The sequence below is a fragment of the Fundulus heteroclitus genome, chromosome 14 (genome assembly GCF_011125445.2).
Source record: "Fundulus heteroclitus isolate FHET01 chromosome 14, MU-UCD_Fhet_4.1, whole genome shotgun sequence".
In the NCBI taxonomy this organism is placed as follows: Eukaryota; Metazoa; Chordata; class Actinopteri; order Cyprinodontiformes; family Fundulidae; genus Fundulus; species Fundulus heteroclitus.
Window position 1 is genome coordinate 3,839,317 of NC_046374.1, and position 12,470 is coordinate 3,851,786.

The 12,470-nt window shown below is 38.2% G+C and overlaps 1 protein-coding gene across 2 annotated transcripts in view; it reads right to left on the reverse strand.

The window, feature by feature from the left end:
• Positions 1 to 2,194: 2,194 nt before the first annotated feature.
• Positions 2,195 to 12,470, reverse strand: part of gal3st4 (galactose-3-O-sulfotransferase 4) — a 41,476-nt gene continuing 31,200 nt past the window's right edge. For both annotated transcript variants that reach the window (XM_036146084.1, XM_036146083.1), the window contains 3 exons: positions 10,699 to 10,815; positions 7,665 to 7,965; positions 2,195 to 5,350 (listed from right to left, as the gene is read on the reverse strand). In XM_036146084.1, the coding sequence (XP_036001977.1) occupies positions 4,250 to 5,350; positions 7,665 to 7,965; positions 10,699 to 10,814 (1,518 nt within the window). In that variant the 5' untranslated portion in view covers position 10,815 and the 3' untranslated portion in view covers positions 2,195 to 4,249. The remainder of the gene's footprint in view (positions 5,351 to 7,664; positions 7,966 to 10,698; positions 10,816 to 12,470) is intronic.

A 12,470-nucleotide genomic window follows, 5' to 3' on the forward strand; every position in this document is an offset into this window, starting at 1 on the left:
TTTATCATGTTGGCTTCTTAGTAAAAATATAACTTTCCCCACACAAATGTTTGATTTGGAACAACTATATTAAATACGAAAATCGGTCAATATTCTATGAGTATTTGATCCAAAATAATATCAATTATGTATCCCAGTTAGTGAATGGAAAAGGTAATCTTCTTGCATACACTGAGCATTTGAGGACATTCAATTTCCCAGTGTCTGCAAAAGAATATATTGTGTTTTTTTATGAAATTCCTAAAAGTTTTGTTAGGGTGTTACAAAATGAAAATGGATCAAATACACAGGCACCACTGAAAGAGGATACTATCATAAACGGTATCAATATCCTAGACAAAAAATATACCAACCAATTATTTAGGCTTATGATTTGGGTTCCTACAGGTTCACATTGTAAATTTATCTGGAATATTATCTTTGAAAATGTTAATTGGTCATTCACCTGGACTTATGCTAATACGCTTTTGGTTTCAAATAAGATAAAGGAAGTACATTTTAAAATAATCCACCGGATATAGCCAACAAATCAATTTATTAACAGATATAGAAAAGTTTTGTATGAGTCTTGTACCTTCTTTAAAACACATTCTGCTTTGGATTATTGGCTCCTTTTCTTATTAATGTGCTCTTCAGCCCCTTTTTCATTATTACATACTAGTACAACTCTACAAGGATCAAATCTTTTTACATTACAACTGAGTGCCACTGCAATGTGGGTGGGGTTGTCACAGCAACAGCCCCTGAGTACAAAGAGTAATGTGATGTATTTTGAGTTTTTTTTCTCCCAATAGAGGAGGCGGCCTTGGAATCCAGCTTTTAAAACCATGTGATCCAACACTGAGCCTAATATCCAGTCAGTTCCAGAGCAATCACCTCATCTTGTATGTGACCAAACATCTCTCTGTGAGCCAGGCTAATGAACCCCTGCTGTTAGGGGAGCCCAATCTGTATATTATTTACATCTGCAGAGTGGCACTTCCCAAACAGCTTAAAACCGGGAAACTTTTTTCTCAAAGAAAGCCGTTTGGATGAACAGTGAAATGTCTTCCACTACATGTCCAGTTGTTTTCATTTTTAACTTTTTTTTTTTTTTTTTACCATTTTAACAAGTTTCAATGCCAAACTGATTGACATAAATAGAATTGTAGGGTAGAATTGGTCCTAAGTTTGTTTAATGTAAAATGCCCTGGCCTGAAATAACTTTTTAGCCAACTGGCACTTTGCGAGGCAAAAGGAGTTGAACTGTCAACTGTATTTCAAACATATTTTGTCCAAAACATAGACTCCATCCATCCATCCATCCATCCATCCTCTGACCCGCTTAATCCCTCATGGGGTCATGAGGGGTGCTGGTGTCTATCTCCAGCGTTCACTGGGCGAGAGCCAGGGTTCACCCTGGACAGGTCGCCAGTCTGACGCAGGGCAACACATAGAGAGACAGACAGGACAAACAACCATTCAGGCACACTCACACCTAAGGACAATTTAGAGAAGCCAATTAACCTAACAGTCATGTTTTTGGACTGTGGGAGGAAGCCGGAGTACGCGGAGAGAACCCACATATGCACAGGGAGAACATGCAAACTCCATGCAGAAAGACCCAGGGTTGCAAAACATAGACTCCTACCATAGAAATGAATTTAATTCTAAGAAATTAGCAAGTAACCCAACAAAAAATAGATATTTTTTCTTTCCAGTGGGTCTTTGGTTATCACATTTCTATATTGCAGAATAAACCTTTGTTTTTCCATAACTTTACACCAAAGAACTGTAATTAATAAAACAGTCACCATCAGTCATCTCATCCTAACCAACTAAATACTAGATGCTCATGAATACTTTTTTTATTCCTCTTATCTGATACAAACTTCACAGGATTATAATCTATATGGCGTAGAAAGATTGAAAGTCATTTATCCATAGTTTGTGCAGGATAAATGGGATTTTCCATCTTTTATTTGTCCACAAAACTCCAGTTGTCTGTTTAAATTCCACTGTATAAATAAACTGGATTTCCTTTAATCGCTTGGAGGATTGTCCAACATAATCTTGCTGTATGGGGATGCAAGGTTGCCGCTAGCATCTCACTGCTGGATGCCATATGACACTGCAAAATATTCCAATCAGCCATGACAGGTTGAACAATTTCTGCAGCACAAAATGACAGTAAACAATGATAGGAAAGTGGTCCTGGAGTTGATGAGAGAGGGAAATGTTTTATAAAGTCTTGCACATTACATCAAGCTTAATTTGAAAACTCTTACAACCAGGAAACAGGCTCCAGTTCTCTTATACAATAAAAGGCAGTACCAACATTTTAAAAGTTATAAAAACCAAGCAGAACAGACATGCAGCTTTCTGATATCGGTAATGCTAGGGTCGGGTGGTAATGTAGTAATACCTATTCAGAAATGGCCAGTGCACTACTTTGGATACTGTGCTTAAAAACTTGGGTTTGAATTTAATGTGGGCTGTACTCAGATAAAAAGTATTGCGCAGCTTCTCAATGCCATACTTGCTGTGTAACAGGAAGACTTTCTAATTAGTGAAATCTACAGCTAGAAAGGATAATTCAGACTGTTTTGTTCTGGGGAGAGCTTATGAGGAGTTAGTATATAACCTGCAGCGGCCGACTTCTTCATTCCACTCAGTTTGGGTAAAGATAAAGAAAGTTTGGACTGTACTCTAAGCTAAGATCTCAGAATTCAAAAGTGATGTAGTAGGGCTGGGCAATAACACAATTTAATTGATTAATTCAAATTTACAATTCTTTTAAGATGTAATTTTGAGAAAAATCTGGATTTTCTTTGCCAATGCACTCATTGGATCTCATACAATGCTGTATTTATGTTTAGGAAAATATATTGTAAAGAGGAAAGTTTTTAACTTTTTAACCATAACACTAATACACTTTAATTTACTCATTTACTTATTTTTTCAAATCAGTTTGAGGTTACACAGGTGTAGTGAACCTTGTCCTTAGCTTCACTTCAGATTTGGTATAATAGAATTGGAGAATTTGTTATTAAGCCGTATCGCCCAGCCCTATTATATAGTGCAAAAACAAAAATATTAGAAGTCAACACTGTTTCCTTGATTTGTGCAAAGCCTTACTTTCTCATTCAGATACATTTATATGTTCTATATGTCCAATGTAAGGTCATTTTAGCGTAACTAGGAATATAAATAAATATGAGGTAAAACAAATGTCATACAAATGTGCCGGTGGTTTAAAGATTTAAGAAGATAACATTTGCATAAACTACATAACTAGTCTGATATGACTAAGTGTTATCTTAGTGGCATAATCTGAACCCTTTTCTTTTTTTATCCGATCTCATATGGTCAGGAGCTAACTACTGCAGGTACTAAACACCCATAACCTTTCCACAGAACTCTACTTAAAAAATCTAAGAAATAGTCAAAGTGTGGTTCTGCGGAGTTCTCAAGATGCAGTTTTACAGCTTGTAAAAGATGGGCGAACTGAAGCAGAAGATGACTAACACCATCTAAAACAATTGTCTTCCTTTTACCATTAGATAGGTATTTAGAGTGAAAACTCTTTTGCCGAGGACAGATCACCCAAAATGGAGACTCTGCGACATCTGGTCACCGCTTGCTTCCTCGCTGCGAGATTCCATTGTTGTCTGAATCCAAACAGTAGCTTTTCCGATACGTCACATCTACGAGAATCCCGCCCAGCGATCCTGATTGGCTCATCCATTTTATGTGGTATTGAAATTCCTCCTACTGGCAGTGATTCCAGATGGATGTGTGGAGCCATGAGGAGCTCGGCGGAACTATATCCATCTAGCCAGAGTCAGTTAAGTGTGCACACCATGGAGGAAGGTGCAGAAGAAAAGCTGACTAATTAATAAAGGACACTATGGTATATAGACATTTATGTTTGACATGTGAAATTATTTTGTTTGGTGATGTGATAACAGTAAACACATAAATATGAGCTGTTGCATGGTAATTATGTAATTAATAGTAACAGACAGTAATACCATATACAGGATCTAATCTGACGAATGCTAAACAATGTCGAAAATAAATACCCCCCAACCCTAGCAACTGCTGCTTTTCAAACATCTGATCACCACAACATTAACTACAGCTATGATAGTATTTATGAAAACAAGCCAAAATAGAACACCTTTTTGTTTTCACACAGGTAAACAAAACTATAATTGGTTCATTTTTAAGCCGTTTCAAGGCTCTAGATATAGGAAACAAAGGATTTCTATCTAAGCCTTCCTTTTTCATTTCCTCGTACCAAAGTCTGGTTGGTTCTAATTAAATGGCTGCCATCCCAGTCTTTAATTCCCTCCTCCAGAGTCTTTCCTCCAACTCCGTCTCCTCCCATCTCCTTTATTCCTTTCCTGGGTGGATCTTGTTTTAAAAAGGTCCCTCCAACTGCTACCATCAGCCTCTGGCTCTGTTGCTGAGCTTGGAGTCCATGGGCCTGTGGAAACTGTTTAGAATCCAACACGTCTTTGTACTGGATCTCCGGCCTGATCATCCTCACACACGATATCCGAGTGACATTGTCTAGCCCTGACTGGAGCTCATAGCCAAGAATTTTAACTAATCCACTTTGAAATGGTCGAATGTTTTTGTCTCGGATTCGGTGAGCTTCCACAGGTTTCCCCCCGTCTCTGAGGCAAACCCGGGCAAGGTCTTCCCTCCGCATCCTGAGAAGATTTACTTCTTTTTCCATCCGAGTATGACCAAACTTGTCAATTTCTTCCCAGAACGTTTTGTTAAAGGCTTTGTAAAGGTACCAATCAAAGGCATTCCACTGTCTAAGCTTTTCCCGTTGCTCCTCTGTTAGGGAAAGATTTGGTGGCATTTTTGCTTGAGCATGCCCACCTCTGATGCCAACACCAGCTGCTGCTGCCGCTTTCCCCATCCAGCTCCCACCCACTCCACCAGTGCTGCTGGGCTTCTGCTGCCGAGCATTTAGGCTAAAGGAGACTACGGCATCCAGTGGCCAGCAAACAGCGTGTCTTAAGAGGATCATGGACTGGTCAAAGTACTCGGAAACAAGAATCAGCTTAAAGGTCCTTCGAATCATGTCCTCTCCAATCCGAGCAAGTGCAAAAGAGAAATTGGCATTGTGGTCAAGGCCAAAGTCAAACCAAAGCAGGTTGCGGGCATAGTGGTTGTTTCGTAGGCGAGGGTCATAAAAATGCTTTGGGTCATCTGCAAATTCCCCCAATCCTTTGGCTTTCCGAAAGGCCGGGGCCACTTCTTTGTAATAGGCAAACGAAGACTCAGCTAGAGCGACTGGGTCTCTGACTATGGAGAAGTAGAAAGTGTCTGTAGGCATCACTTTCTCCACCTAAAAGCAAAAAAAGCCTTTGTTATAAATTGACAAATATAAATTAAAATGAAAACTGTTAATACTGTCAAACATATACAGTAGATTAACTGTTGAACGATTTTTTTTTTACATTGTATGTGAATTTTCATGATTTTGAAAAAGAAAAAAACTACGACTGATAAACACAAAAGTATTTCATTTAACTGTGGAGTATTTTTTTTTTCATTACAAAGGTTCCCTCAAAATAAATTAAGACTTATAATTACGTGCCATTTAATAAACTCCAGCAGCTTTCAAAATCATGAAACGTTAAACGGAAATTCTTTATAGAGACTAGTGATGATGTCACAGTCGGTTTGAGTGAATGTGCCTTGAAATAAAAAAATGCATTTGACAATTAGTAAAAAACCTAAATGACAAACATACAAGTCATGTTTGGGATAAAACTGTAAGAAATCAGTGGAAGGAGATGGGATTCCCAGCCAGAAAAGCCAAACATGCACCTCCCACTGACAGTGAAAGTATCTGGGTCAATTTATGCCACTTCACCAATATACTCCCATTTCATACCTATGCATTTCCACTTCAGCCCATACTATCTCCATTAGTATACCTATTAACAAACCATTTTGTGTTTCATTGTTTATGCATATTTTAACTAATTATGGGGATAAATGTTCATTAAAATGTTCAAATATTGTGAAAATTTTTACTGCTTTTTAAACTTCTGAATATTTTATATCAAACCTTATTTCCATTGTTGTGGAAAATGTTATTGTCAGTGATCCCCATCTTCACGTCTTCCGGTAACTATGCAATGGGTAACCATACCATCTTCTTCTACGTCTCTAACCCTTTGTTTGTTTCTGTTTAGCCTCCATAAGCACACCAACTATTCTTCCTTATCATTCATGATATTGTGCGCAAGCATTTTGGAAGTGTGAAGTCAACTCTTTCGTCTGTTGTTTACTGCATGTCCACTGATTATGTTGAGTACTGCCCCCTGTGTTTTTGGAGAATACTGCACCTGTCAAGTATAAGATAAGATAACTTTATTGTCATCACATTTCCTGAGATGGAGATTTGTCTTTGACATCTGGCAACGGTTCATAAATAAAAACACATTATTTAAATAGGCATATCTAAAAGAACAGCGTTACTAAAAAACAATATTTAACACACCTACAACAGAATGTGTACAGCGCTTCTATGGGATTGTGCGCTGCTGGCACAGACCTGCACGAGCACCCAACGTGAAAATATAACTCAGCCTTAAAACATGAAGGACAGAGGTCCTTGAGAACCAGGGTTAGGAACCAACCACTGCTTTAAAGAACAGCAGAGAGCAAGGAAAGATATGACCTAGACCCATATCTATGGTCATTTTAGAGCAGAAACAGCTTCAACTATGGAACTATTTGACGTTTTTCATAAATATCTTCATGCTTCATGACTAATATTCATGAAGTTCCTTCCTCATTGGCTCTTGTTAGCTACCCCTGGTGAGTCATGAGCAGCCTGTCAAGCGAACATTTAGAAAATTCCCTCCTATATTCATGTTTATGGGCTGCAAATGTGCTATATGGTAGTGGGTTGGATTTAGGTCGGTCAGACGTATTGTTCCAGGTCTGATAGAGAAGGTGTGATAGTCAGTGGCACACATTCAAATGGGCATTTCTAGCAGCTATAAAAGCTCTCGCTTTTTATTTTTTTATTTTACTGTTTATTTTTCATCTAATTTTGACAAAGCTAAGTAAACATACAAATGTAACAACATTATTTTTGTATAGAAAGCAAGGAAAAGTTGCTGTTGGGATATGTAATATATTGTTACACCCCTGAAAAATAAAAAGTATGTAAACAACATCAGCAAACCAAATGAACAAGGAGCAGTATTTCTGTCCTTAGCTTTAATTAATATTTTTTTCTTCTATCTTCTTTTCTCAGCCGATTTCTAAACTTGTTAATGCTCATGGTCTGACAAACCTTGAAGCACACAAGGAGTTCTGTGCAGGTTTGGGCTACTGTACTTAGAAATTATTAGCAGTCACACTGCATAAAAGGGTTACTTCTGAGTTTTTCTCAGTTTTAGTGAACAAACAGGTCCTGATAGAGATGGTTCGAGAACAACAAGGTATTTTATTATCAAAGCAGGTATTGCACTGTAACGAGAACAAGATCAACAAATATCAAGTAAGACATTTTAATATTTCGTCTCTCCCTTATCGAAGGAAGTTTACTAGTATGATACCTTTTTTTCTTATTTAACAAAACTGATTACATACATCAGTCCTGTGTTTTATTTGTTGTTCTGCTCCTTTGAACAACTCACCTCTGGCTTGTTAAACCTCATGTGATTGCCCATGATATGAAATTCGATGGCTCTGGGACCTCGGTACCCTTTCACCCTATGAGCGTTGAAGGGCAGCGGGTAGCCGAGCTGGTATCCCAGTGGCAAGGCAAAGCGGAGGTTGTGCTCATCTCCGAAGCGGTACAACATGTTGAGCACCGTGCTGCTGGCTGTCTTGTGGGTCTTGAGGAACATGATGTGAGTGTGGGGCTGACAGGATCCCAGTGACGGGCCTTGAGCATCAGGCGAAGAAAAGATGGATCGTGCAGCTGGCTGCACATTGCTGGAAAAGGGAAATTATTTGACACAAAGTATAATTCAAGCTGTCAGAATAATAAGAAAAGGAAGGGATTTTTATCATGTTTCTTTAGATTCTGTGTTTTTCCTTGTTAATCGAGTGACTGTCTTCTAGTCTTCTACAACATCTAAACGGTTTCAGATTTATTGAGAGGGTTTACCAAATGGGTTTGGGTTTTCAAAAACTGTAACATTATAAACAAAGCTCTAATCTTATGAACATGGATGATTGATTAAGATTTCAATAAAACAACTTTATGACCTGAACACTTAAAGTCCAAAACAGAGCAAGAGAGCTAAATTCAGCGGCCTGTCACTTCAACAAACTCTTGAAAACATAATTTAAAACATCCTTAAATAACATGTCTATTAAAGACGTTGGCTTTTGGATCAGATCTTCTCTCTCAAAATGGAAGGAAGAACAAAATTGGGTCAATTGCAGGCAATGTACTGGCCGAACATGACAGATGCTGAACCCACTTAGGTCTATGTTAGAGCAGATAAAAGCATTCCTGCACAGATTCTGGGGACAAATGTCAGCTGACAAAAAATAAGACTGTGTGACAACTCTGAATTTAAGACTGCTCATTGTTAAGTGAAATTCTTATGAAATATAAGATTTATTCTTAGTTTATATCTGAAGCACTTTTAAGTTACAAAAAGGAGGACTGTTTATTTACTCCCACATATGACATATTATTTTAGCATATTATTTTAGCACCTAAAGTCACAAAAGCATGGACTGTTGTTATGAATGCACATTGTCTCGATTGGATCATGGGTACTTACTTGGAAGGAAAAGTGATGCTTTTTAAAATTATATCAGAGTTTCTGATGAAACTCACAATATCTGCTCCTTAGCTCCTGCCTGGGATTATATCAACCAGCTGTGCAGCCACATGTTACATTGACAGTTGTTTTTTATGTGTGAAGCTTGCAGAACTGTTATAGGCTGTGCACATTAGGTTGTTAATTTAAAAAAAATGTGGCTTTTCCTTAATCTAAAAGTTTCCACCCTTTAAAATGGTTTTGCGAAAGAGACTGCTGCACCTCCTGGTCTTCTGTGTCATGTGACCTGAAGGCACTCTTTGGTCAGATGACATGACTCTGATATCACTAGCCGCCCTGCAGAGAGGTGCAAAGAATTGCATACTTTTCCAGACTTCCATTTCACAAATACATATTCTGTTTATTTTAATTTTTTTTAATTTTCTGTACATTTGGACACAAAATACAGTAATTAACTGTTTTAATACGAGTCAGGAATTATTTGCAGGTTCCATAATGATCAAAACAGCACAACACTAAAACTGGTTTCTAATTTTTAGAGAGTAAAATAGGGCCATTTTCCTGCTAAAGAATAAGGAATGGAGTAAACTAGACATCTAGACTCTTTGAGGCAAGGTTTTTTTTTTCTTGGCAAAAAAACAAGAAATACAGTAATCTTTCAATGCACAATGTAACATTTTAGTCTCAGTTTTAGAAACATAGGTTCACTTTATTCTGAATATAAAGCTGTTTAGAAACCAAACAAATAATGAAATTGAACTTTTATTTTTTGAATAAAATAGCAAAGGGGAACATCAAAGAAAAAGTATTAAATATCAACATAATTCACTTTGGAAACCACTGCGTTCATTAGGAAAGATGAAAAAAGTCTGGAAAATAAGAGTTTTTTTCTATACTCAGTTTTAATTATTCCATACTCATCCAGAAATATAAAACATGTTTTTAAATGGTAGTTCATACTGACCAACATGAACCAAAACACAGATTTGTTTACAACGAGTATTCATTACCATCTATAGCTGTAAGATAGCTATCTAGGCTTGTGAAAACTATATGCTGCTCCTGTACCACTTAAAAATTTATTGGAACATTAACTTATGGACAATAAAGACTGAACACAATGTTGTTTCAGTATGCATTCACACAGCGGAGCGTTGCGTGGTGTAGCTCAAATGGGAGGCAGATCCTTTAGTTATCAGGCTCCTCTCCTGTGGAACCAACTCCCAGTTTTGGTCCGTGAGGTAGACACCCTGTCTACTTTTAAGACTAATCTTAAAACTTTCCTTTTTGACAAAGCTTATAGCTAGAGTGGCTCATGTTACCCTGAGCTACCTCTATAGTTATGCTGCTATAGGCTTAGGCTACTGGAGGACATGAGGGCCTATTTTTCGCACTCTTCTGATTTCTACTGTTCTCCAGTTTTGCATTGCATTACATTGAAATGACTGTTGTCATTTCAGCTTTTAACTTTTTGTTCTCTCTCTTTTTTCTTCATAGTAGGTACACCTGGTCTGACATTCTGTTAACTGTGACATCATCCAGGGAAGACAGATCACCCGCTATTACCATCTAATATAGAACAGATTACTGGATCAATGTGTGCTTCTGTGCTTTTTTGTCTCTCTTTTTGTGTCTCTGCTTTGTCTTCTGTAACTCCCAGTCGGTTGAGGCAGATGACCGTTCATACTGAGCCCGGTTCTGCCGGAGGTTTTTCCTTCCCGCTAATGGGTGGTTTTTCTTTCCACTGTCGCTTCATGCTTGCTCAGTATGAGGGATTGCTGCAAAGCCATGTACAATGCAGACGACTCTCCCTGTAGCTCTACGCTTCTTCAGGAGTGAATGCTGCTTGTCGGGACTTTGAAGCAATCAACTGGTTCCCTTATGTAGGACATTTCTGACCAATATAGACATATGAAAATACCTCACACACCTTTTGTTGAAGATGATCCCCAGCAGCTGGCCAGCAAAAGCAATGGCCAGAAAAAGCAGAAGTGCTTTCCACATCCAAACTGGTCCCAGCCGTCCACACACCAGCCACCGCAACATCCTGTAAAGAAGAAAGGACGGAGAGGAGAGGAGAGAATGGATAAAGACTGTGAAAGCAAGAAAGCAAAGGATCCGGTACATCAGTGAAACTAATATAGGGGAAAATTATGGTTTAACAAATTGTCTGAAAATGGAGTGGAGAAGTAGAGTGCTGAATAAAATGCAGAAAAATGCACCAAAACAAGAGCTGCAGGAAGAATTAGGAAACAGAGGCAAAAGTGGATGGATGGATGGATGGATGGATGGATGGATGGATGGATGGATGGATGGATGGATGGATGGATGGATGGATGGATGGATGGATGGATGGATGGATGGATGGAGCAGGGGGTAAGAAGATAAGCAAAGCAAAGATGTCATACAGAATTAAAAAAGATGGCAAGAGTACATATAAAAAGAACGAGGGTGTGGGTGTGTTGGAGGTAAAGGGGGCGAAATGAGTAAGTAAAAGAATGGAATTAGTCATGGAAGAAGCATGACTAAATGTAGCATGACAGAGGGAAACAGTCCCACGCTATCAGGAGACATGCTCTATTCTGCCGGCACACATTACATCACTACAGCCTGTCTAATGGTGTTTTTTTTTAAATACAACTCAGTCATTACATTAAGATCACCTGCCTAATATTGATAAAGTCACCTTCTTGGAGCAAGAATACTGACTACGATTTACTGACACAAGGAAGTAGTTTATCTCTCTTATTGCGTCTCTGCTCTGTCTTCTCTAGCCCCCAGTCGGTCGAGGCAGATGACCGTTCATACTGAGCCTGGTTCTGCTGGAGGTTTTTCTTCCCGTTAATGGGGAGTTTTTCTTTCCACTGTCGCTTCATGCTTGCTCAGTATGAGGGATTGCAACAAAGCCATGGACAATGCAGACGACTCTCCCTGTAGCTCTACGCTTCTCCAGGAGTGAAAGCTGCTTGTCGGGACTTTGATGCAATCAACTGGGTTCCCTTATATAGGACATTTTTGACCAATCTGTATAATCTGACCCAATCTTTACAATGACTTTGTAAAGTGCCTTGAGATGACATGTTTCATGAATTGGCGCTATATAAATAAAATAAAATTTAATTGAATGTTAATTCCATCCTGAATGACAAATAAGATGTTGCTCCTTTTGCTTATTGCTCCTTTAATGAGTCAGCCAATATATTTTCTAGCATCAATATAAACAACAAGACTACATTTGTCAACAAAACAATGACCAAATTGTAAAGGTATTGCTTACAGTGGCATTGAAATGTATAACCATTAGGTGACTGAAACCAGGGCCTCCTACATATAACATATGGATCCAAAAAGTTTGGGATATTTACTTGATGGAGGAGATTACATACTCTTTAACGCTTCAAGAAACAGTCTTTAATGTAAGGTGGACCCCAGTTATACCCTTATTATTACAGTGTTTCTTAGAGGCTTTCCTTTTTGCACTCACTGTACACTCTTGGACCGGTATGACATACCATTGTGCTTGGGGATGTGTGAACCATTTTTGTTTAGAGGGGATTTAACTGTCTGTTTTACTTATTTATCTTACTTTTTCTTGTCCTTTTCTTCTTTTTGTTATCTCTGTCTTTCTGTATTGTTTTCATTGTCATATCGTTTGCCAAGACTATTGCTGTCTCATCTTTTCTTGTTATTTTTTAAAGGCAA